General features: G+C 51.2%; 1 protein-coding gene across 1 annotated transcript in view; it reads right to left on the bottom strand.

Moving 5' to 3' along the window:
• LOC144608444 (NMDA receptor synaptonuclear signaling and neuronal migration factor-like) overlaps positions 1 to 27,227 on the bottom strand; it is a 40,883-nt gene that overhangs the window by 11,364 nt on the left and 2,292 nt on the right. Inside the window, 15 exon segments of the mRNA XM_078426218.1 lie at positions 1,303 to 1,373; positions 3,264 to 3,297; positions 5,141 to 5,224; positions 6,965 to 7,089; positions 9,927 to 10,016; positions 13,908 to 13,960; positions 17,073 to 17,141; positions 17,248 to 17,253; positions 20,774 to 20,849; positions 23,034 to 23,145; positions 23,147 to 23,189; positions 23,191 to 23,306; positions 23,309 to 23,359; positions 23,361 to 23,464; positions 26,379 to 26,417. Of these exon segments, the coding sequence (XP_078282344.1) occupies positions 1,303 to 1,373; positions 3,264 to 3,297; positions 5,141 to 5,224; positions 6,965 to 7,089; positions 9,927 to 10,016; positions 13,908 to 13,960; positions 17,073 to 17,141; positions 17,248 to 17,253; positions 20,774 to 20,849; positions 23,034 to 23,145; positions 23,147 to 23,189; positions 23,191 to 23,306; positions 23,309 to 23,359; positions 23,361 to 23,464; positions 26,379 to 26,417 (1,073 nt within the window).

The raw sequence follows: 27,227 nt of genomic DNA, 5'->3' as shown, positions 1-27,227 counted from the left end.
CCCACAGTGCCCTGTCCCTGCCCCACAGTGCCCTGTCCCTGCCCCACAGTGCCCCTGTCCCTGCCCCACAGTGCCCTGTCCCTGCCCCAGTGCCCCTATTCCTGCCCCACAGTGCCCTGCCCCACAGTGCCCCTGCCCCTACCCCACAGTGCCCTGTCCCTGCCCCACAGTGCCCTGTCCCTACCCCACAGTGCCCCTGTTCCTGCCCCACAGTGCCCCTGTCCCTGCCCCACAGTGCCCTGTCTGCCCCACAGTGCCCTGCCCCACAGTGCCCTGTCCCTGTCCCACAGTGCCCCTGTCCCTGTCCCACAGTGCCCTGTCCCTGCCCCACAGTGCCCTGTCCCTGCCCCACAGTGCCCCTGTCCCTGTCCCACAGTGCCCTGTCCCTGTCCCACAGTGCCCCTGTCTCTGCCCCACAGTGCCCTGTCCCTGCCCCACAGTGCCCCTGTCCCTGCCCCACAGTGCCCTGTCCCTGCCCCACAGTGCCCCTGTCCCTGCCCCACAGTGCCCTGTCCCTGCCCCACAGTGCCCTGTCCCTGCCCCACAGTGCCCCTGTCCCTGCCCCACAGTGCCCTGTCCCTGCCCCACAGTGCCCCTATTCCTGCCCCACAGTGCCCCTGTCCCTGCCCCACAGTGCCCCTATTCCTGCCCCACAGTGCCCTGCCCCACAGTGCCCCTATTCCTGCCCCACAGTGCCCTGTCTGCCCCACAGTGCCCTGTCCCTGCCCCACAGTGCCCTGTCCCACAGTGCCCCTGTCCCTGCCCCACAGTGCCCTGTCCCTGTCCCACAGTGCCCCTGTCCCTGCCCCACAGTGCCCTGTCCCTGCCCCACAGTGCCCTGTCCCTGCCCCACAGTGCCCTGTCCCTGCCCCACAGTGCCCCTATTCCTGCCCCACAGTGCCCCTGTCCCTGCCCCACAGTGCCCCTGTCCCTGCCCCACAGTGCCCTGTCCCTGCCCCACAGTGCCCCTATTCCTGCCCCACAGTGCCCTGCCCCACAGTGCCCCTATTCCTGCCCCACAGTGCCCTGTCTGCCCCACAGTGCCCTGTCCCTGCCCCACAGTGCCCTGTCCCACAGTGCCCCTGTCCCTGCCCCACAGTGCCCTGTCCCTGTCCCACAGTGCCCCTGTCCCTGCCCCACAGTGCCCTGTCCCTGCCCCACAGTGCCCCTGTCCCTGCCCCACAGTGCCCCTATCCCTGCCCCACAGTGCCCCTGTCCCTGCCCCACATTGCCCCTATTCCTGCCCCTTTGTCATTCTTTGAATGCTCTTTGGATAATTTGCTTGTAACTTGTAAGACTCACCTGGCAGAATATCAGCAGCTTGGAGATCTTGCAGCCCCTCCGATAGGTGGTCAGCTTCTTCTCAATCTCCTCTGTGAGGAAACACGTGATTCTCAAAGAGTGGTGGAGTCACACAGCGTGGAAACAGGCCCTTCGGCCCAACTTGCCCACACCGACCAACATGTCCCATCTACACTAGTCCCACCTGCCGCACTTGGCCCATATCCCTCTAAACCTGCTTGTCCAAATGTCGATGAAACATTATGATAGTCCCTGCCTCAACTACCTCCTCCTCCAACAGCTCACTCCATCTACCCACCACCCTTTCTGTAAAAAAAGGCTCGTATTAAATCTTTCCCCTGTCATCTTAAAAGGCCTGTCCCACTTTAGGCGATTTTAAGGCGACTACTGGCGTCTCGGCTGTCGCCGACAGTTCACGGGTGCCGTGGGCATGATCGTGAAGAGTCTTCCAAGCATCATAGCGGATCTCGGCAAGTCGCTGAGAAATCATCCGGAGTGAAATTTCTCTGCGACAGCTGGCTTGTCGCCAGGTATCGTTGCTTATTGCGGGCGCTGTCTGTCGCACGCTGTCCCCAGGTTTGCTACGTTCTCTTAGATGCATTTAGAAGCACGTAATAATAATTTAAGTAAAATCATTTGAAGATACCATAAAATACTTGTGTTTAACCAATTTATTTACCGTCAGGACATTTGACAGGTAGATTGGAGGCGACAGTTTGACGGTCAGGTAAGCGTGGGAATTTTTGCGATGTTTATGGCCATCAGCGATTACATTTAAAGTGCGCTCCCAACCCAGATATGCAACCCAGAAACCAGGTATGCATCTCCCGTACATTTTCAAAGAATGCCCACACTCCGCCCAAAAATCCATTTAACCACTTTTAAAATTAAATTTCTTAATACTGCTATTAGTAAACTAGTAAACTGCTATTAGTAAATTAGTAAACTGCTATTAGTCAATCCAGTTTATGCCTTGTTACAGTGAAGCTTGTTTTTTTTAGGTAACCCGGGCAAGATGTTATATTTCAAAACTCTCAAGTAATTACCAACTTGTCAGTGATTTCAGCGAAAATTAGGACGCCGGAGAAGCATTGACAGCGTGGGAATTTCGCGACGTTTCCGAAGACGGTGTAATCTCAACCTGACTCGGCATTGTCGTGGTCATTGTCGTGGTCATTGTCGTGGTCATTGTCGTGGTCATTGTCGTGGTCATTGTCGTGGTCATTGTCGTGGTCATTGTCGTGGTCATTGTCGTGGTCATTGTCGTGGTCATTGTCGTGGTCATTGTCGTGGTCATTGTCGTGGTCATTGTCGTGGTCATTGTCGTGGTCATTGTCGTGGTCATTGTCGTGGTCATTGTCGTGGTCATTGTCGTGGTCATTGTCGTGGTCATTGTCGTGGTCATTGTCGTGGTCATTGTCGTGGTCATTGTCGTGGTCATTGTCGTGGTCATTGTCGTGGTCATTGTCGTCAGGTAAAAGAAAATTTTGGCGATCTGCTACGACTTTAACAGTCGCCTAAAAAATCACCTAAGTGGGACGGGCCCTTAAAGCATTTTCTGTTATTAAATCTTGAAGATAGACTCAAAGTGCTGGAGTAACTCAGCGAGTCAGGCAGCATCTCTGGAGAAAAAGGATGGGTGACATTTCAGGGCGGGGTCCTTCTTCAGTCCCGAAATGTCACCTATCCATGTTCTCCACAGATGCTGCCTGACCCGCTGAGTTACTCCAGCACTCTGTGAAACGTCACCTATCCATGTTCTCCACAGATGCTGCCTGACCCACTGAGTTACTCCAGCACTCTGTGAAACGTCATCTATCCATGTTCTCCACAGATGCTGCCTGACCCGCTGAGTTACTCCAGCATTTTGTGTCTACCTTGAATACTTGGTATTCAAGTAGAATACATGCTTCTGCATGACCTTGACTTCAACAACCACTGCAACTTTGAGATTCACTCACCTAAAATGTCTTCAAATGTAGCGTGTTCATGGTCCTGTCAAGAAATGAAAGGCATTGCTTAACCCTTTAAACGTTTCTCACCATTGAGTGGCCTTTGCAGCCACACCATTACCTGCCTTCGTTAAGTATTCAGCAGAAGTGAGCAGTCAGGGTGAGATAGCAAATTCCTAATCTCTTTTTTAGACTTTAGAGATACAGTGTGGAAACAGGCCCTTCGGCCCACCGAGTCCATGCCGACCAGCCATCACCCCACACACTAACACTATCTCACACACACTAGGGAGAATGCACAATTATACCAAGCAAATTAACCTACAAACTTGTACGTCTTTGGATTGTGGGAGGAAACCGAAGATCTTGGAGAAACCCCACGCAGGAATGTGCAAACTCCGTACAAACAGCACCCGTAGTCAGGATGGAACCCGGGTCTCTGGCGCTGTGAGGCAGCAACTCTACCGCTGCGCCACCGTGCTCAATCATCTTGGAAATGGTCATTATTACATTGAGTCCAGAGGGGGCTTTCAGATGCAGAGTTTTCAGATGCACAGTCTGGTAAAAAAAACTGCCATATTCCCTGTAGGGAATCTCACCATTGAAGGCCACTGTCCGGCACGGTGGTGCAGCAGTAGAGTTGCTGCCTCACAGCGCCGGAGACCCAGGTTTGATCCCGACTACGGGTGCTGCCTGTACGGAGTTTGCACGTTCTCCCCGTGACCTGCGTGGGTTTTCTCCGGGAGCTCCGGTTTCCTCCCACACTCCAAAGACGTGCAGGTTTGTAGGTTAATTGGCTTCTGTAAATTGTCCCGAGTGAGTGGGATAGAACTAGTGTACTCGGATCGCTGGTCGGCGCAGACCCAGCGGGCCGAAGGGCCTGTTCTCTAAACTATACTGGACTGTACGGATGGGACGTTCTGGGTCGGGACCCTTCAGCAAGCTGGGGAGACGGTGCGAGTCGGGAGTAACGTCGCCAACTCCGTATGCTATCACTAAAACCAGTTATAGAGTCACAGAGTGATACAGTGTGGAAACAGGCCCTTCGGCCCAACTTGCCCACACCGACCAACAGTGTCCCAGCTACACTAGTCCCACCTGCCTGCGTTTGGTCAATATCCCTCCAAAACTGGCCTGTCTAACTGTTTCTTAAACATTGTGATAGTCCCAGCCTCAACTACCTCCTCCGGCAGCTCGTTCCATGCACCCACCACCCTCTGTGTGAAAAAGTTACCCCTCAGGTTCCTATTAAATCTTTTCCCCTTCACCTTCAACCTATGTCCTCTGGTCCTCGATTCACCTACTCTGGGCAAGAGACTCTATGCGTCTACCCGATCTATTCCTGTGGGATAGACAAACTGTACCAGGTACAACTTATACAAGTTATAAAGTGGTCCATTAAAACGAGGGTCTCCATTATTCCCTTCCACTAAAGCAGGCTAGAAACCCAAGGGCAAACGAGCTAAAGCCTGCTCCCAACCCTGGCAACTCTTTGTGTGCTGGACACAGAAGTGGATCTGCAATCACGCGTTACAATTGCCTCACTCTCTTAAACCTCGGCTCCAATTCCCTTTACCACGTGTCTGTACGCTGTGGACAACTCGATTGTAATCACTGTACAGATGCTCCCCGACTTACGATGCTTCGACTTGCGATATTTTGACTTTGCGATTGTGCAAACGACAACGAGACGCCGCTCGCTTCCGGCCACGCGATCGCGTGTATTCAATGCATTTCGGCTTACGACATTCTCGGAGCGGAACCCCATCGTAAGTTGAGGAGCACCTGTATAGCCTTTCCACTGAGTGGTTAGCACGCGGCAAAGGCTTTTTCACCCACTGTACCCGGGCGCACGTGACAATAAACCAAACTGAGCTTGTACTCACGTAGAGGATGGGGATAATGGAGGAGTCGTTCCTGCGGATAATCGTCGGGATGTACTCCGCCTTGGGGACCTTGGATGAAACCAGCTGCAAAGGAAGAGAAACCAAACAGTGAACAGTGAACAGAATAGAAAACCAACGTACAGAACAGTGAGAGGCCTGGATAGAGTGGATGTGGAGAGGATGTTTCCACTAGTGCGAGAGTCTAGGACTAGAGGCCACAGCCTCAGAATTGAAGGTCGTTCCTTTAGGAAGGGGATGAGGAGGAATTTCTTTAGTCAGAGGGTGGTGAATCTGTGGAATTCTTTGCCACAGAAGGCTGTGGAGGCCGCCAATGGATATTTTTAAGGCAGAGATAGATAGATTTTTGATTAGTACGGGTGTCAGGGGTTACGGGGAGAAGGCAGGAGAATGGGGTTAGGAGGGAGAGATAGATCAGCCATGATTGAATGGTGGAGTAGACTTTATGGGCCGAATGGCCTAATTCTTCTCCTATCACTTATGAACATGAACTTATGGAGAAAGGGAGGCCATTACCTGAAGTGCCAGTGGTATGCTATTGGCTGCCAGACCATAGAATCACACAGCACAGAAACAGGCCCTTCAGCCCAACCTGCCCATTGTGCCCCAACCAAGGTGCCCCATGCACACTTGTCTCACCATCGTGCGTTTGGCCCATATCCCTCTAAACCTGTCCTGTCCATGCACCTGGCCAAATGTTTCTTAAACATTGTGATGGTACCGACCTTAACTACCTCCTCCGGCAGCTCATTCCATATGCCCACCACCCTTTGCATCAAAAACTTACCCTTCAGGTTCCTATTAAATCTTTCCCCCTTCACCATTAACCTATGTCCTCTGGTTCTTGATTCCCCTACTCTGGGCAAGAGACTGAGTTTACCCGATCTATTCCTCTCATGATTTAGTATGCCTCTATAAGATCACCCCTCATCCTCCTGTGCTCCATGGAATAGAGACCCAGCCTGCTCAACCTCTCCCTGTAGCTCAGGCCCTCTGGTCCAGCAATGATCCTCATTAATCTTCTCTGCACCTTTTCCAACTTGACAACATCTTCCTATAATATGGTTTGCACTAAACGTTATTCACGTTATTCCCTTTGTCATGTGTCTGTACACTGTGGATGACTCGATTGTAAACATGGATTGGTTATTTTGGTTTAGTTTAGAGATACAGGGTGGAATCAGGCCCTTCGGCCCACCGAGTCTGTGCCCACCCGCGATCCCCAACCACCAATTGTCTTCCGGTTGACTGGTTCCCACACAACAAAGAGCTTTTCACTGTACGTGACAATAAACTCAAACTCAAAAGTTTGGTTTAGTTTAGTTTAGAGATACAGCGTGGAAACAGGCCCTTCGGCCCACCGGGTCCGCGCCGACCAGCGATCCCCGCACACTAACACTATCATTAACCCACTAGGGACAATTTTTACATTTAACAAGCCAATTAACCTACAAACCTGTACGTCTTTGGAGTGTGGGAGGAAACCGAAGATCTTGGAGAAAACCCACGCAGGTCACGGGGAGAACGTACAAACTCCGTACAGACGGCGCCCGTAGTCGGGATCGAACACGGGTCTCCGGCGCTGCATTCGCTGTAAGGCAGCAACTCTACCGCTGCGCCACCGTGCCGCCCTGATCACAATACTCTAAATGTGGCCTTGCCCACGTCTTAAATAACTGTATATAAGATGTGGTGGATGTATATATATAAGATGTATATAAGATCTTAAATAACTGTAACATGAGCTCCCCAGTGCTAAATGATTTTTGCACTTTGGGTGTAGGTTTTGGGCAGCGCAAGACTTACCATGATCTTGGGCGGGACAAAGTCTTCACCGTCACAAGACAGCAGCTCCAGTTCCTTCTCGGCCTCCCAGCTAAGGTCGTCAAAGTCATCGTCTAAAGCAGCGCACAGACTCTGCAGCTCCTGACCTGGCGTGACGCACGAGAGAGATCAGCCAGCGATTACCATGGAGACACAAGCAGCACTCCAACCGTGCAGCATCCCCATCAATATTTCATCAAACACACGCTCGCCACCGAGTTCAAAAACATGCCCATCTGTTACTTGTGTCTTCATTACAAGCGTCAATGAGAACGTCTCACGTGGAGATAGTCCACTTTAGTTTAGAGATACAGCGCGGAAACAGACCCCTTCGGCCCCCTGAGTCCGCGCCGACCAGCGATCCCCGCACACTAACCCTGTCCTACTCACACCAGCGACTCAGAAGGCAGTGGAGGCCGATTCTCTGAATGCATTCAAGAGAGAGCTAGATAGAGCTGTTCAGGATAGAGGAGTCAGGGGGTATGGGGAGAAGGCAGGAACGGGGTACTGATTGAGAATGATCAGCCATGATCACATTGAATGGCGGTGTTGGCTCGAAGGGCCAAATGGCCTCCTCCTGCACCTATTGTTTATTGTCTCAATAAATGTTTTGCTCCATTAATGAACCATCTGAGCTCTACGATTAGATTCATTCTGGGGTGGGAGCTTTGATGATTTTAGTTTTAGTTTAGAGATACAGCACGGAAACAGGCCCTTCGGCCCACCGAGTCCGCGCCGACCATTTATACCAAGCCAATTAACCTAACCTGAACGTGTTTGGAGCGTGGAAGGAAACCAAAGATCTCGGAGAAAACCCACGTGGTCACGGGGAGAACGTACAAACTCCGTACAGACAGCGCCCGTAATCGGGATCGAACCCGGGATCCGGGTCTCTGGCGCTGTGAGGCAGCAACTCTACCACTCTGCCACTGTGCCTTACAGGGGGCACTGTGTGCTGGAAGAGCAGGGCAGCAAAATGGTTCAGGAACCTGGGTTATCCACTGAAGGTTACGCACGTTATCCCCTTTATCATGTATTCCTACCCTGTAAACGGCTGGATTGTAATCATGTAGTGTCTTTCTGCTGAGTGGATAAGCACGCAACAAAAAAGCTTTCCACTGTACCTCGGTACACGTGACAATAAACTATGCTCAAACTCAAAACGGAACGCAATGCTCTAAATGTGGCCTCACCGACGTCTTACACAACTTCAACATGATCTCATGACCATGACATTGATAGATTCTTGATTAGTACGGGTGTCAGGAATTATTGGGAGAAGGCAGGAGAGGGAGAGATAGATCAGCCATGATTGAATGGCAGAGTAGACTTGATCGGCCGAATGGCCTAATTCTGCTCCTAGAACTTGTCTGATCACTACGGGGGCAGAGTTGCTTAGACGCCACACAGGTAGACAATCCCACAGGAGGGCTCCTCTCAAGATTCCACTAACCCCAATCGCAAGGAGTGATGAGACATCAAACTAATGAGTGGGGATGAATGAGGCTGTACTTGGATACAACATTTACAGGGTGTTCAGTTTAGTTTAGAGATACAGCGTGGAAACAGGCTCTCCGTCCCACCGAGTCCGCGCCGACCAGCGATCCCCGTACACTAGTCCTATCCAACACACTCGAGACAATTTACAGACACCAATTAACCTACAAACCTGAGTGTGGGAGGAAACCGGAGCGCCCGGAGAAAATGCAAGGAGTCACAGTGAGAGCGTGCAAACTCCGCACAGGCAGTCAGGATTAAACCCGGGCCTTTAGCGCTGTAAGGCAGCGACTCTACCGCTGCGCCACCTTGTGCGATATTAATTTGGGCAAGTTTATTATCTTTGCAGACGGGATAAAGGAGGATATCCTACAAACATGAAGGGCCACACAGCAGCAGTTTCTGGGATGACAGAACTAGTTCACTGGTCAGCATGGACACAGTGGGCCGAAGGGCCAGTTTCAACACTAAACTGAACAGAGCTAAAGTAAGCAGCTCATTAAATGTATCATTAAATAACGTCTTTTGAGGGAGAGAAGGTGTCCAAGTAATTTGAGATGACGATTGTGTCATGTTCCCAGGTACAGTATGTCAGTGTGTGGGAAGGAACTGCAGGTGCTGGTTTACACCAAAGATAGACACAAAATGCTGGAGTAACTCAGTGGGACAGGCCAGCATCTCCAGAGAGAAGGAATGGGTGACGTTTCAGGTCGAGACCCTTCTTCAGACGGAGAGTCAGGGGAGAGGGAGTCTAGAGAGATATGGAAGGGCTAGGTGTGAAAACGACAGATCAAAGTGGATGGTACTAAAAGGAAATGTGGATTGGATCGTTGTCAACTGAAGGCAAGGTGACAACGAGGCGGACAATCGGTAACATTTAATCAGAAGGACAGTGGAACTAGTCGGAGAACTAGGGTGGGGGAGGGACGGGGAGAGAGAGAGAGGGGAAGCAAGGGTTACTTGAAGTTACAGAAATCAATATTCATACCGCTGGTTTGAAAGCTGCACCAGAGAAATACAGCAGTCCACCACACCACCAGGCTGAACACTGACCCCACCACTTTCTGACCCAAAGGCACGGTGGCGCGGCGGTAGAGTTGCCGCCTTACAGCGAATACAGCGCCGGAGACCTGGGTTGGATCCCGACTACGGGCGCTGTCTGTACGGAGTTTGTACGTTCTCCCCGTGACCTGCGTGGGTTTTCTCCGAGATCTTCGCTTTCTTCCCACACTCCAAAGACGTGCGGGTTTGTAGGTTAATTGGCTTGGTATAAGTGTCAATTGTCCCGGGTGGGTGTAGGATAGCGTCAGTGGGCGGGGATCGCTGGTCGGCGCGGACCCGGTGGGCGGAGGGCCCGTTTCCGCGCTGTATCTACAAACTAAACTAAAAAAACAAAACTAAAAAGGCAAGGCAATTATCTGACGTGAAATGTTACTGGAGAACCTACTCTCTCGAGGGTCACACATCGGCTCAGATTTGACCGGTGTAGGGTCACTCCAGGAGCGGCCAAGATTCTTCTCTTGTCGTTCAGAAAGACCTGCAAGAAGGAGCCTGAGGTTATATACCGAGACGTAGAGACACACAATAATATACAGCATATACAGGCATACCAGTAGGATTAGAAACACAGGTAAACACAAAATGCTGCAGTAACTCAGCGGGTCAGGCAGCATCTCTGGACAGAAGGAATGGGTGACTTTTCGGGTCGAGACCCTTCTTCAGACTGATGTCAGGGGAACCCGCCCCCTCCCCTGACATCAGTCTGAAGAAGGGTCTCGACCCATTCCCTCTCTCCAGAGACGCTGCCTGACCCGCTGAGTTACTCCAGCATTTTGTGTCTACCGTCGATTTAAACCAGCGTCTGCAGTTTTCTTTCCCACATAGAAACATAGGTGCAGGAGTAGGCCATTCGGCCCCTCGAGCCAGCACCGCTATTCAATATGATCATGGCTGATCATCCAGAATCACTACCCCATACCTACTTTCTCCCCATACCCCTTGATTCCGTTAGCCCTAAGGGCTAAATCTAACTCTCTCGTGAAAACATCCAGAGAATTGGCCTCCACTGCCTTCTGTGGCAGAGAATTCCACAGATTCACAACTCTCTGACTGAAAAAGTTTTTCCTCATCTCAGTTCTAAATGGCCTACCCCTTATTCTTAAACTGTGGCCCCTTGTTCTGGACTCCCCCAACATTGGGAACATGTTTCCTGCCTCTAACGTGTCCAACCCCTTAATAATCTTATACGTTTCGATAAGATCTCCTCTCATCCTTCTAAATTCCAGTGTATACAAGCCTAGTCGCTCCAGTCTTTCAACATATGATAGTCCCGCCATTCTGGGAATTAACATAGTAAACCTACGCTGAACGCCCTCAATAGCAAATTGACCCCTGGTTCTGGACTCCCCAACATGGGGAACATTTTTCCTGCATCGAGCCTGTCCACTCTCTTAAAAGGTCAGTGGCAGAGGGGAGAGGTCAGTGGCAGAAGTCCATTGCTGTCAGGTACCGCTGCAGGGAGATGAGGAGGGAGGCAGATGCCTGATCATCAGGAGCTCGTGCTGACTACCAACAGCAAGGGTCCATCTGGCTGTCTCCCCTCTGCTCTGCAGAGATTAGCAACAAGTCCCACCGAGCGCCGCGGCCCAATGTTCATAATTAAGTCTAACACAGCCACCCGAGGGGCTGACTTTAATTAGTTTTTGACATTGGCAAGGTGGTGAGGTAGTTAAAGATCAGCGTGTGTTAAATAATGCACTGAAAGGGCAGGGCGTGTGTAACTGGTACAATCCTCTGCACGATATAATAAGCAATTAAACACAGACTCTCACCAGAGCTGTTGCCAAGGTCTCACTCACACATCCTCCACGCAGATTGGTTCAGGCTTTTTGTTTAATACGGGTGTCAGGGGTTGTGGGGAGAAGGCAGGAGAATGGCCTAGGACCGGGGTCTCTGGCACCGTGAGGTAGTAGCTCTATCGCCGCGCCAACGTGCATTGGTCAACGCCACGTTGTAAAAATGCACACTGCTGAAAGATGCCAGAGAAAGATTCCACACAGGTGGAGAATCCCACCCAAAGATACTAGAGGAGCAAGATGGACCACTCCATCTATATCGCCCATACTGAATTGTAGTACGCAAAGGAGCGTAACGTCCGCCATTTTAGTAAGCAAAACCCGCCGTTCGCTCTGCCTCTCGCAGTGTAGTCAGTGTTGTGGGGGAACTGTGTGTGTGATGATACCATTAAAATGCAGAATATATCTCATCTATCAACTCACAGATTTTTGTTATTTTTCTTCTTAAATGTTTCTGCGAGTTTCTGCCTCCTAAAATGGCGTCGTGACATACTACGGTTTTTAGGGTCGAGTGGTCTATCTGGCTCTGATCTGTTATCTTTGATCCTGCCCCCTTCAACCCCAGTTTCCCCCCTCCCCCTCCCCTCTTTAAGGGGCCACAGTTTAAGAATAAGGGGTAGGCCATTTAGAACTGAGATGAGGAAAAACTTTTTCAGTCAGAGAGTTGTGAATCTGTGGAATTCTCTGCCTCAGAAGGCAGTGGAGGCCAATTCTCTGAATGCATTCAAGAGAGAGCTAGATAGAGCTCTTAAGGATAGCGGAGTCAGGGGGTATGGGGAGAAGGCAGGAACGGGGTACTGATTGAGAATGATCAGCCATGATCACATTGAATGGTGGTGCTGGCTCGAAGGGCCGAATGGCCTCCTCCTGCACCTATTGTCTATTGTCTATTGTCTCTCTTCCCATTGTCCCACCAAGACCCCACCCATTTCTCCCCATTCAATGTGTAAACTGAAGGAACAGCAACCCTTATTCCCCTTGGCTAGCTTACAGCCCAGCAGGACAAACATTGAATTCTTCAACTTTACGTAACCTCTACAAAACACGCCGACCCTCCCCTTTCTCCTGCCTAACCCCCACCCCTCCTCTGACCCCTGGCTGAACTTGCACCTACCTCTCCCCTCTCCTCCCCCTTCCCCTACATTCCTAAACAATTCGCACCTCCTCAATTGCAGGGGTGGCACGGTGGCGCAGCGGTAGAGTTGCTGCCTCACAGCGCCAGAGACCCGGGTTCCATCCCGACTACGGGTGCTGTCTGTACGGAGTTTGTACGTTCTCCCCGTGACCTGCGTGGGTTTTCTCCGGGTGCTCCGGTTTCATCCCACATTCCAAAGACGTGCAGGTTTTTAAGTTAATCGGCCTCTGTAAATTGCCCCTCGTGTGTGTAGGATAGAACTAGTGTGTGGGTGATCATCGGTCGGCACGGACTCGATGGGCCAAAGGGCCTGTTTCCATGTGGATCTGCCCATTTTGCATTCCTATCATTCATTTGTTCTTTGCACCTTTTCATATCTCTCTTTCCCTTTCCCCTGACTCTCAGTCTGAAGAAGGGTCTCGACCAGAAACGTCACCCATTCCTTCTCTCCAGAGATGTTGCCTGTCCCGCTGAGTTACTCCAGCTTTTTGTGTCTATCTTCGGTGTAAACCGACATCTGCAGTTCCTTCCAAAACTAAATAGCACTGGAGGATTCTAAAATCCATCACAAACCATCAGGGACAAGAGAGGATCTCTCTCTCTCTCTCTCTCTCTCTCTCTCTCTCTCTCTCTTTCTTGCATAACACATGCACACCATGATGTACACACACAACTACCCACACAAAACACACTGACACACACTCTCTCACACTGAACTAGGGTTGCCAACTGTCCCGTATTAGCCGGGACACCCCGTATTTTGGGCTAAATTGGTTTGTCCCGTACGGGAATGCCCTTGTCCTGTACTAGGCCCAGGGGGCGCTGTAGGCCCGGACACTGTAGGCCCGGACACTGTAGGCCCGGACACTGTAGGCCCGGACACTGTAGGCCCGGACACTGTAGGCCCGGACACTGTAGGCCCGGACACTGTAGGCCCGGACACTGTAGGCCCGGACACTGTAGGCCCGGACACTGTAGGCCCGGACACTGTAGGCCCGGACACTGTAGGCCCGGACACTGTAGGCCCGGACACTGTAGGCCCGGACACTGTAGGCCCGGACACTGTAGGCCCGGACACTGTAGGCCCGGACATTGTAGGCCCGGGGGCCACTGTAGGCCCGGACAGTGTAGGATGGAGGCCCGGATGCCGTCTAACGTAGGTTGCATAGCAACCCGCCTCCCAGCCCGGGCGGCCGCCATTGGTGGAGCGGGAGCACGTGGCCGCTGGATGGGTGAGGTCACGTGGGGCGCGGGGCGGTGACGTCACCTTGTCCCGTATTTGGGAGTGAGGAAGTTGGCGACCCTGCACTGAACAAAACACACATGAAAACAAAATGAAAGAGTCGGGTGAACAGCCAGGCAGACTGACTGTCAGGTGAACAGGCGATAGGAAGCTTGCAGGCTCACAGAAACAGGTGGAACGACAGGTAGTACTTACTCTGAAATCGAATTCTTCGACTCCCCACCATTCGAAGATGCTTACGGAAACTTCTGCAGTGAAGAATGTTTGGTTAAAATCAAATATTGCGAGTTGGCTCTACACCAAATGCTCGTGATGATATGACTGTAACTTACTGTACGTGGCCAGCAGTGAGATCACACCCAGCGGTATGAACATTGATTTCTCTAACTTCAGATAGTTCCTCTGTCCCTCTCTTTCCCCTCCCCCTTCCCAGTTCTCCCACTGTCTTCCTGTCTCCAACTACATCCTATCTTTGTCTCACCCCCTCCCCTGACATCAGTCTGAAGAAGGGTCTCGACCCGAAACGTCGCCCATTCCTTCTCTCCAGAGATGCTGCCTGACCCGCTGAGTTACAGGGCCCTAGTGAGTGTGTGTTGCACAGGTCCTAGTGAGACTGCATCTGGAGTACTATGTGCAGTTTTGGTCTCCAAATTTGAGGAAGGATATTCTTGCTATTGAGGGCGTGCAGCGTAGGCTCACCAGGTTAATTCCCGGAATGGCGGGACTGTCATATGTTGAAAGATTGGAGCGACTCGGCTTGTATACACTGGAATTTAGAAGGATGAGAGGAGATCTTATCGAAATGTATAAGATTATTAAGGGGTTGTACACGTTAGTAGCAGGAAACATGTTCCCAATGTTGGGGGAGTCCAGAACAAAGGGCCACAGTTTAAGAATAAGGGATAGGCCATTTAGAACTGAGATGAGGAAAAACTTTTTCAGTCAGAGAGTTGTGAATCTGTGGAATTCTCTGCCTCAGAAGGCGGTGGGGGCCAATTCTCTGAATGCATTCAAGAGAGAGCTAGGTAGAGCTCTTAAGGATAGCGGAGTCAGGGGGTATGGGGAGAAGGCAGGAACGGGGTACTGATTGAGAATGATCAGCCATGATCACATTGAATGGCGGTGCTGGCTCGAAGGGTCGAATGGCCTCCTCCTGCACCTATTGTCTATTGTCTATTACTCCAACATTTTGTGACACCTTCAGTACGTGGCCAGCGGTTCATTGCACGTTTATTCTGGTGAAAGTATCTGCAATGAAAAGCCAGGATGAACGAGAACAGCGGGTGACACGATGACAGGAATCTTATCGAGAAATCATTTGCAGTTTGGTTGCTAGGATTTTCTGCAGCCAAGATACATTCTATACTAACGTGTTGTGAGTTATTGAGTCACTCTGCTTTTGTACGGTTACAACAAGGTGGTTGTGTGAGTAATGAGGAATGGGTGATGGAGTTATGGAGCTATCAGCACCGTCTCATTTAGCTTTAGCAGCGGCAAATGAATGTGACTATTTATTACCTTCTAAGAAAGGATGGCACTGCGCACAGCGGTAGAGTTGCTGCCTCACAGCACCAAAGACTTAGGTTCGATCCTGACTACGGGTGCCGTCTGTACGGAGTTTGTACGTTCTCCCTGTTGACTGTGTGGGTTTTCTCCGGGTGCTCCGGTTTCCTCCCACACTCCAAAGACGTGCAGGCTTGTAGTGGAATTCTCTGCCTCAGAAGGCAGTGGAGGCCAATTTTCTGAATGCATTCAAGAGAGAGCTAGATAGAGCTCTTAAGGATAGCGGAGTCAGGGGGTATGGGGAGAAGGCAGGAACGGGGTACTGATTGAGAATGATCAGCCATGATCACATTGAATGGCAGTGCTGGCTCGAAGGGCCAAATGGCCTCCTCCTGCACCTATTGTCTATTGTCGGTTAATTTGGCTTCTGTAAATTGACCCCAGTGTGTGTAGGATAGAACTATTGTGCGGGTTGATCGCTGGTCAGCACAGACTCAGTGGGCCGAAGGGCCTGTTTCCATGTGGACTCCAGACACTCATCTCCGAACCTTGCACACAGCAGGTTGGTTACTTTAGTTTAGTTTACTGATTCCGTGCTGACGAGCGATCACCCCTACACTAGTTCTAGCCGACACACTCCAGGGCCAATTTACAGCAGCCAATTCACTTAGAAACTGGCACATCCTTGCAGTGTGGGAGGAAACCGAAGATCTCGGAGAAAACCCACGCAGGTCACGGGGAGAACGTACAAACTCCGTACAGACTCCTTCTGCAGTTGTTCAGGGCTCTAGTGAGACCGCACCTGGAGTATTGTGTGCACTTTTGGTCTCCAAATTTGAGGAAGGATATTCTTGAGGGCGTGCAGCGTAGGTTTACTAGGTTAATTCCCTGAATGGCGGGATTGTCGTATGTTGAAAGACTGGAGCGACTGGGCTTGTATACACTGGAATTTAGAAGGATGAGAGAGGATCTTATGGAAACATAAGATTATTAAGGGACTGGACACGCTAGAGGCAGGAAACATGTTCCCAATGTTGGGGGAGTCCAGAACCAGGGGCCACAGTTTAAGAATGAGGGGTAGGTCATTTAGAACGGAGATGAGGAAAAACTTTTTCAGTCAGAGAGTTGTGAATCTGTGGGATTCTCTGCCTCAGAAGGCAGTGGGGGCCAATTCTCTGAATGCATTCAAGAGAGAGCTAGATAGAGCTCTTAAGGATAGCGGAGTCAGGGGGTATGGGGAGAAGGCAGGAACGGTGTACTATAGACAATAGACAACAGACAATAGGTGCAGGAGGAGGCCATTCGGCCCTTCGAGCCAGCACCGCCATTCAATGTGATCATGGCTGATCATTCTCAATCAGTACCCGAATACCTGCCATGAATGGCGAGGGAAGTTCTAGAAGGAATAAGAGAGTACGGTCAGGGCCAATTGTGACCGGTGTGAGAGGGGAGGTGAACTGATCCTGAATCTATAGAACATTGGATTGAGGATGATCAGCCATGATCACATTGAATGGCGGTGCTGGCTCGAAGGGCCGAATGGCCTCGTCGTGCACCTATTGTCTATTGACAGGGGCTCACGTTGTCGACCTCCCTCCCCGTGGTGAGCCCTGCCAACTGACCTCAGTCAGGCGAACGACAACAAACAGAGACACCAGAAACAGAAGCAGCTTCATAACTTCTGCTGCCTCCAACGCAAGAAGAAGAAGAAGTCGTCTATTGACAGCACCCGAGGTCAGGATGGAGCCCGGGACCCTGGCGCTGTCAGGCTGCAGCTCTGCCGCGTGTGTTTGGTGTGTGGAAGGGTGCAGTGTGTTTGCTGAGAGGAGGCGGGGGGGGGGGGGGAAACGTGCGTACCTCTGGATGAGAGCGGCACACTCATTCTCTCGTTTCCTCCTCTTCTTCTCGGTGTAACCACGGAACGCCCTGGCGGAGGATGCAATGATCGCAGCGTCAGCCCTGGTTTAACAACTGCATGGGTGCACTACCGACAGAGCGCAGAGTTGCCATGGAAATAAAGTGAGGTACTTACGATATCCTTCATGACAGGCACATGGGTCGGCAGCAACAGGGAAAAAACACACAGACATCTTTATTTTAAAAAAAGAATAAAGAGATGAAAAAAATAAAGATACTGACTGAAACAGACATTCACGAACGTTTGTCACACCTCCCTTACTTTAGTTTAGAGACACAGTGCAGAAACAGGCCCTTCGGCCCATCGAGTCCGCACTGACCAGCGATCCCCGCGCACTAACACTATCCCACACACACTAACACTATCCCACACACACACACACACTATCCCACACACACACTAACACTATCCCACACACACACACACACTATCCCACACACACACTAACACTATCACACACACACTATCCCACACACACACTAACACTATCCCACACACACACTAACACTATCCCACACACACACTAACACTATCCCACACACACACACACACTATCCCACACACACACTAACACTATCCCACACACACACTAACACTATGCCACACACACACTAACACTATCCCACACACACACACACTAACACTATCCCACACACACACACACATTAACACTATCCCACACACACACTAACACTATCCCACACACACTAACACTATCCCACACACACACACACTAACACTATCCCACACACACACACACATTAACACTATCCCACACACACACTAACACTATCCCACACACACATTAACACTATCCCACACACACACTAACACTATCCCACACACACTAACACTATCCCACACACACTAACACTATCCCACACACACACACACATTAACACTATCCCACACACACACTAACACTATCCCACACACATTAACACTATCCCACACACACACTAACACTATCCCACACACACTAACACTATCCCACACACACACACTAACACTATCCCACACACACACACTAACACTATCCCACACACTAACACTATCCTACACACACGAGGGAAAATGTTCATTTATACCAAGCCAATTAACCTACAAACCTGCACGTCTTTGGAGTGTGGGAGGAAACCGGAGCACCTGGAGAATACCCACGCAGGTCACAGGGAGAACGTACAAACCGTACAGACAGCGCCCGTAGTCAGGATCGATCCCGGGTCTCTGGCGCTGTGAGGCAGCAGCTCTACCCGCTGCGCCACCGTGCCACCCGTGAATTGGTTGAAACCCTGTAGTTATTATGCTAGGCGGGGCATATCACTGGTGCATCAAATGTACAATCAATTGTAAATTCTCCAACAGGAGTTCCCTCTTCATATACTAGCCGATTAAACTTACCGCTATTTAATATGCAGCGTGATCTCATTATAAAAGTAAACCAAGCTCTCAAATGCTGCCATTCCTTTGCATGTTTAAGCAACAAAAAAAAATCACTGATCAGAACAATAGAAAGGTTTGAGAGAAGACTCAGTCGTGAAGCGACACCCAATTAGATCTGGATTAGTGGAATCCTACTTAGGGTTCAGGGAGAGCATGGATCTGTGCATGACCCTCTGGTTTAACCCCGCCTGCTTCTGTTCTGACTAAACCCAGATGCATTATCCTTTCATGTGCAATAAGCAGCAGATAAAAGGGACCAGACCCGTGCATTAGTAAACGTGTGGCTTGTGTCTGCTTGTTGCCGGCTCCTGTTTATGAACCTCGGCCAAAAGGGAATAATGATATTCTCCAAGTCACGTTGCACCTGGTGTCAGCAGCTGAGATTACTACTGCCGCTCCACACCCTCTGCTTCATGTCCTGCTTGGCCACCCGACAACCCAACGGCAAAAAAAGCCGCAGATGTTGGTGAGCACGGATGATAGACGCAAAGTGCTGGAGTAACTCAGCGGGACAGGCAGCATCTCTGGAGAGAAGGAATGGATGGGTGACGTTTCAGGGCCGGGACCCTTCTTCAGACTGAAAGCAAAGGGGACGGAACGAGAGGTAAGAAATGAACAGGGCAAAGCAACACTGAAGAAGGGTCTGGACCCGAAACGTCACCCATTCCTTCTCTCCACAGTAGATGCTGCCTGTCCCGCTGAGTTACTCCAGCACTCTGTGTCCATCTTCGGTATGAACATTAATTTCTCCAACATTGATAATCTCTACAAAACACCCCACCATCCCCCCCTCCCTCCCTTTCTATTATCCCCCACACCCCCCCCCCCCCATACTCCACCCCCCTCCCTTTCTATCCTCCCCCATACTCCACCCCCCCCCCATACTCCACCCCCCTCCCTTTCTATCCTCCCCCATACTCCACCCCCCCCATACTCCACCCCCCCATACTCCACCCCCCCTCCCTTTCTATCCTCCCCCATACTCCACCCCCCCCATACTCCACCCCCCCCCATACTCCACCCCCCCTCCCTTTCTATCCTCCCCCATACTCCACCCCCCCATACTCCACCACCCCCCCATACTCCACCCCCCCCATACTCCACCCCCCCCATACTCCATCCCCCCCCCCCATAACACCCCCTCCCCCATACTCCACCCCCCCCCCCATACTCCACCCCCCCCCCATTCCAAGTCATAAAACGGTGGAGTACCTCAGCGGCCCAGGCAGCATGTCTGGAGAGGAGGAATAGATGATGTTTGGGGGTCAGAACCCTTTTCCAGTCTGTACTGTATTGTTCTACGTTCTAACAGTCATATTTCCATATGTCTGAAGAAGGGTCTCGACCCGAAACATCACCCATTCCTTCTCTCCACAGACGCTGCCTGTCCCACTGAGTTACTCCAGCTTTTGTTGTCTATCTTCAGTTTAAACCAGCATCTGCAGTTCCTTCCTACACATTTCCTCTAGTCTTCAATGAGATTATTTCCAAATTTCCACATCGTCTTCTTTCCTACTTTACCTTCCTGCAGCTGAATATCCCCACCACCCCAGACTCATGTAAGGTCATAAGTTCTAGGGGCAGAATTAGGCCATTCGGCCCATCAAGTCTACTCTGCCATTCAATCATGGCCAATCTATCTCTCCCTCCTAACCCATTCTCCTTGCCTTCTCCCATAACCCATGACAACCTGTGCTAATCAAGAATCTATCAAGAAGCATATCCATTGACTTGGCCTCAACAGCCGTTGTGACAATGAATTCCACAGATTCATCACCCTCTGATTAAAAACATTCCTCCTCATCTTCCTGGAGGAACATCCTTTTGTTCTGAGTCTGGGACCTCTCCTGCGAATGGAGACATCCCGGCCACATCCATTCGATCATTTACAACTGAGGTGAGAAGGAACTTTTTCACCCAGAGAGTTGTGAATTTGTGGAATTCTCTGCCACAGAGGGCAGTGGAGGCCAAACCACTGGATGAATTTAAAAGAGAGTTAGATAGAGCTCTAAGGGCCAGTGGAATCAAGGGATATGGGGAGAAGGCAGGCACGGGTTACTGATTGTGGATGATCAGCCATGATCACAATGAATGGCGGTGCTGGCTCGAAGGGCCGAATGGCCTCCTCCTGCACCTTTTGTCTGTGTTTCTATAACCGCACAGTAACAAACAACGAGGACGATGTTTCCGTACTCACGCCTGCATGGTGGTGGTGGCTGTCTGAAAGTTGAAAAGGTTTTCTTTTGGAAACCAGGTCCGGATTGGTACATCGTCTGAAAGAAACCAGACATTGGTCAGAATTACCCAGAGAAAGACAGATGTGGGAAATGCAGTAAAGTCCACCCTAAAGCAGGGCGGGCAGCGACCTACAACAGGACTGCTGGCTGGAGACTGAGCACGGTCATTCATTAAACCGAGGAGAGGAGATTGGCCTTAGAGATAGCCGAGTGAACTATCAAACACCAAGAATGTTCGCGGCTTTGAACCAAGACATAGAAACAAGGAACTACAGATGCCGTGTCACCAACAAAGAAAAAAAAGAGACAAAAGTGCTGGAGTAACTCTGCGGGTGAGGCAACGTCTCTGGAGAACATGGATAGCTGGTGTGTAGGAAGGATGTACATGATGTCAGGGTCCACTATCGGGCCCACATCTACAATGGGAATGTGTGTAGGGCCCAAGACATTGTAGGGTGACGTGACCATTACAAGCTACCAACAGTACGCCACAGGCCGACTCTAGATTACTAGAAGCCTGGCCGATATCAAACTACTCCTGCCCCACAACCTTCAGTGTTGCTTCCAGTCAGATGTCGCTGTTAAGGCCAGACAACAGCACGCCATTCTCCTAGCTTACAGAGATACAGGCCATTCGGCCCACCCACTCCATGCTAACCATCACCCATTTAACTAATCCTACCCTAACCACTTCATAGAGTCGTACAGAGTCATAGAGTGATACAGTGTAGAAACAGGCCCCTCAGCCCAACTTGCCCAACATGCCCCATCTACACTAGGCCCATCTGCATGCGTTTGGCCCAAATCCTACTAAACCTGTTCTATCCTAGTACCCGTCCAAAAGTTTCTTCAACATTGTGATAGTACCTGCCTCAACGACCTTCTCCGGCAACTTGTTCCATACACCTACAACCCCTTGTGTGAAAACGTTACCTCTCAGGTACCTATTAAATCTTCTTCCCCCCCCCCCCCCCCCACCTCACCACATTCCCATCAAACCCCCCACCCCCCAGATTCTACCAATACCTACACTTTGACTCATTTACAGCAGCAAATTAACCAGAAGAGGTAGTTGATGCAGGAACTATAACAACATTTATAAGACATTTGGACAGGTACATGGATAGGACAGGTTTGGGGGGATATGGGCCAAACGCAGGCAGGTGGGACTAGTGTAGATGGGACATGTTGGCCGGTGTGGGCAAGTTGGGCTGAAGGGCCAGTTTCCACGCTGTATCACTCTGTGAGTTGCCCTCACATCTTGAATGGTTAATTTTGTTTAGAGATACAGCATGGAAACAGGCCCTTCGACCCACCAGGTCCGAATCACTTGCTCTCTCGTTCTATCCTACACACTAGGGACAATTTACGGAAGCCAATTAACCTAAAAATCTGCAGGTCTTTGGAGTGTGGGAAGAAACCGGAGCACCCGGAGAAAGCCCACGCGGTCACGGGGAGAACGTGCAAACTCCGTACAGACAGCACCAGAGGGTCAGGATGGAACCCGGGTCTCTGGCGCTGTGAGGCAGCAACTCTACCGCTGTGCCACCGTGCCGCTGAGATAGCACATGAAGGTTGGGTGTAGGACCTTGATAGTGGACCAGTCACAGGTGGACCAGTGTAGATGTAGCCCAGTCCCAGGTGGTCCAGTGTAGATGGTTCCCCAGTCCCAGGTGGACCAGTGTAGATGTAGCCCAGTGACACATGAACCAGTGTAGATGGTTCCCGGACCCAGGTGGACCCGGTGTAGATGGGTCTCAGTCCCAGGTGGACCAGTGGAGAATGGTTTCCCAGTCCTAGGTGGACCAGTGTAGATGGTTCCCAGTCCCAGGTGGACCAGTGTAGATGGGTCCCAGTCCCAGGTGGACCAGTGTAGATGGGTCCCCAGTCCCAGGTGGACCAGTGTAGAAGGGTCCCAGACCCAGGTGGACCAGTGTAGATGGTTCCCAGTCCTAGGTGGACCAGTGTAGGTGGGGTCCCAGTCCTAGGTGGACCAGTGTAGGTGGTTCCCAGTCCCTAGGTGGACCAGTGTAGGTGGTTCCCCAGTCCCAGGTGGACCAGTGTAGGTGGGTCCCAGTCCTAGGTGGACCAGTGTAGATGGGTCCCAGTCCCAGGTGGACCAGTGTAGATGGTTCCCAGTCCCAGGTGGACCAGTGTAGATGGTTCCCAGTCCCAGGTGGACCAGTGTAGATGGGTCCCAGTCCCAGGTGGACCACTCACCTGACACCCTGTCCACGCTGTACATGCGCTCCAGTTTCTTGCGGTGGCGTGTGGGCTCTCTGGAGGGCGCCTGGTCCATGTCGAAGGTGTGCTGGGAGCTGATGGGGGCTCGGGGCACAGGTGGGGCAGTCCTTGGCGGTGGTCCTGGCGGAGGCGATTGTGGGCGACACAGGATCCGTGTGTCCCAGCCTTGGGCCAGGCCGCCCCCCTCACTCTCCTCTCCCTCTTCCTCTCCGCCACCAGCTGCCTCTCCCCAGAGATGGTGTACACCCCGGGGCCTTCTGCGCCTCGGCCGGCTTGTCCACCCCCTCCTCGGAGAAGCTGCCCCTCCAGCCGGCTCTGGGACACCGTGGACAGGCGGCGCTTGTTGTGGGCGGGCAGCTGTAGCTGTGATACATCATCCAGTCCCATCGCGGACTCAACCAGCGGCTCTGCAAGGGGAGGGGAGGGGAGGGGAGGAGAGGAGGGGGAGAGGAGAGGAGAGGAGAGGAGAGGGAGAGGAGAGGAGAGGAGAGGAGAGGAGAGGAGAGGAGAGGAGAGGAGAGGAGAGGAGAGGAGAGGAGAGGAGAGGAGAGGAGAGGGAGAGAGGAGGAGGAGAGGAGAGGAGAGGGAGAGGAGAGGAGAGGAGAGGAGAGGAGAGGAGAGGAGAGGAGAGGAGAGGAGAGGAGAGGAGAGGGAGAGGGAGAGGAGGAGGAGAGGAGAGGAGAGGAGAGGAGGAGGAGAGGAGAGGAGAGGAGAGGAGAGGAGAGGAGAGGAGAGGAGAGGAGTGGAGAGGAGAGGAGAGTGGTCACTGCCCGCCTGGGACCATGGCAAACTCACTCAGCAACAGAGAGAGAGATGAACCACCGCACAGCACAGAGTGTAAGAAATAACTGCAGATGCCGGTACAAATCGAAGGTATTTATTTCACCAAATGCCGGAGTAACTCAGCGGGTCAGGCAGCATCTCAGGAGAGAAGGAATGGGTGACGTTTCGGGTCGAGAAGTCTGAAGAAGGGTCTCGACCCCAAACGTCACCCATTCCTTCTCTCCAGAGATGCTGCCTGTCCCGCTGAGTTACTCCAGCACTCTGTGAATAAGCACAGAGAGAGAGAGAGGAGTGATCACTGCCACCTGTCCCAGGCTGAACCACAGCAAACTTACCACACAACACAACAGGTCAACGTAGTGCTCTGTAAATTAGATCATAAACAACAGGAAACATTCTGTAGATATAGTGTTGTGTGTGTACATATATATATATATATACCCACACACATACATACGCACACACATATACACACACACACAGACACGCACATATACACACACACAGACACGCACATATACACGCACACAGACACGCACATATACACACACACATAACACACGCACATGCACACACATACGCACATATACACATGTATATACATATCTGCATGTATATGTGTCTGTATTTCTATACTGATTTTTTCTTTCATTTATTACATTGTTCACATTGTTCACGTGTTCTGTTGCTTTGCCGCCAGAGACCCCGGGTTCGATCCCGACTACGGGCGCCGTCTGTACGGAGTTTGTACGTTCACCCCGTGACCTCGCGTGGGTTTTCTCCGGGATCACCGGTTTCCTCTCACACTCCACAGACGTGCGGGTTTGTAAGTTAATTGGATTTGGTGTAAATGTAAAATTGTCCCTAGTGTGTGTAGGTTAGTGTTAGTGTGTGGGGATCGCTGGGCGGTTGTGTGTGTGTAGGGTAGTGTTAGTGTGTGGGGATCGCTGGGCGGTGTGTGTGTGTAGGGTAGTGGTTAGTGTGTGGGGGATCGCTGGGCGGTGTGTGTGTGTAGGGTAGTGTTAGTGTGTGGGATCGCTGGGCGGTGTGTGTGTGTAGGGTAGTGTTAGTGTGTGGGGATCGCTGGGCGGTGTGTGTGTGTAGGGTAGTGTTAGTGTGTGGGGATCGCTGGGCGGTGCGGACTCGGTGGGACAAAGGGCCTTGTTTCTGCGCTGTATCTCTAAACTAAACTGAACGTGTCCTGGAACCTGCTTGTGCACCGTGTACTGAGAAAGAAGCAACCATTAGCAAGCTGCCTGGTCACATCTGGAGATTAACCCTCAATCAATCAGTGATCCAACCAGTCCTGCTAAACCGCACGCTTCAAAGAAAGGATTACAATATAGATTTATAATTAAAGGACACAGAGTTGCTGGAGTAACTCAGCGGGTCAGACAGCATCTGTGGAGAGAAGGAAATAGGTGCTGTTTCCTCCAATTTGCATTTGGCCTCATTCTGACAGTGGAGGAGACCCAGGATGACTGTTGCCAACTTTCCTCACTCCCAAATACGGGACAAGGTGACAATAGACAATAGGTGCAGGAGTAGGCCATTCGGCCCTTCGAGCCAGCACCACCATTCAACCTCACCCAGCCATCGCCCCCATGTGCTCCTGCCCAGTCCGGGTGGCAATAAATGAAACTTTCATCTACCTTAATCTTATTTCTTTTAATTCTCCACGTTCTTTTCAACTCCCCCCAAGATTCCACCATCTGCTCACACACCAGGAGCAATTCTTGAAGCCCATTAACCTGGGTCGGCACGGTGGCGCAGCGGTAGAGTTGCTGCCTCACAGCGCCAGAGACCCGGGTTCCATCCCGACCACGGGCGCTGTCTGCACGGAGTTTGTACGTTCTCCCTTTGACGGCGTGGGCTTTCTCCGGGTGCTCCGGTTTTCCTCCCACACTCCAAAGATGCACCGGGGGTTTGTAGGTTAATTGGCTTCAGTAAAAGATTATAAATTGTCCCTAGTGTGTAGGGTGGTGTTTGTGTACGGGGTGATCGCTGGTCAGCACAGACCTAGTGGGCCAGAGGGCCATTTCCCACTCTGTGTCTCTAAAGTCTGAAGTCTACCAACCCTTTGGGACGTGAGAGGAAACTGTGGTGATGATAGAGTCTGGCGCTGTGAGGCAGCAACTCTACCACTGCACCCCCAGCACGCTTAAAGAAACTCAATCTTAGATTTAGAGATACAGCGCAGAAACTGGCCCGTCGGCCCACCGGGGACCGCGCCGCCTAGCGATCCCCGCACACTAACACTATCCTACACCCACTGGGGACAATTTTTACATTTGCCCAGTCAATTAACCTACAAACCCGCACGTCTTTGGAGTGTGGGAGGAAACCGAAGATCTCGGGGAAAAACCCACGCAGGTCCACGGGGAGAACGTACAAACTCCGTACAGACAGCACCCGTTAGTCGGGATCGAACCTGGGTCTCCGGCGCTGCATTCGCTGTAAGGCAGCAACTCTACCGCTGCGCCACCGTGCCGCCCTTAGCATCTTCTTTGGATCAGATGCTAAGTTGATATCTCTCACCTTTCTCTTCTGCAGCCTTTGCGACGATTCTGCAGTCCTCTTTAATTCAAGAGCAGAACAACTGCAGCTCATTACCATCCAATCAATTTTCTCTCAATCATGAGCAAGAGGTACAGAAGTGTGAAAACGCACACCTCCAGATTCAGGGACAGTTTCTTCCCAGCTGTTATCAGGACAACTGAACCATCCCACCACAACCAGTCCTGAACTACTATCTACCTCATTGTGTGACCCTCGGACTATCCTTGATCAGACTTTGCTGGCTTTACCTTGCACTAAACGTTATTCCCTTATCATGTATCTGTACCACTGTGGACGGCTCGATTGTAATCATGTATTGTCTTTCCGCTGACTGGTTAGCACGCAACAAAAGCTTTCAGTCTGAAGAAGGGTCTCGACCCAAAACGTCGCCCATTCCTTCTCTCCAGAGATGCTGTCTGACCACTGAGTTACTCCAACATTTTGTGTCTACCTTTTAGTTCTTGGTCCTCCAAAAATATTCCTAATGGAATTTAAACTGGAGGGTGAAACCTCCATTAAACCTTGGTACATTGTAACAATGAGCTAAACTGACCTTTGAAACTTGTTGAACTGAAAATAAATGTTGTCTCCCTTTGGATCAGACGCTAATTTTACATCTCTGTCCTTTGCTTTCTGCAGACCTTTGTGGGTTTTTTTTAACAACTTTATTTCTCTAAATCATACAATCCTCTTGAATGATAAGGGAATAAGTTTAGTGCAAGGTAAGCCAGTAAAGTCCGATCAAGGATAGTCCGAGGGTCACCAATGATGGTAGACGTAGTTCAGCACTGCTCTCTGGTTGTGGTAGGATGGTTCAGTTGCCTGATA

Source organism: Rhinoraja longicauda, chromosome 31 (assembly GCF_053455715.1).
Source record: "Rhinoraja longicauda isolate Sanriku21f chromosome 31, sRhiLon1.1, whole genome shotgun sequence".
Lineage (NCBI taxonomy): Eukaryota > Metazoa > Chordata > Chondrichthyes > Rajiformes > Arhynchobatidae > Rhinoraja > Rhinoraja longicauda.
Note: the sequence above shows the minus strand (reverse complement) of the source record. Positions and strands in the feature narration are given on the sequence as shown.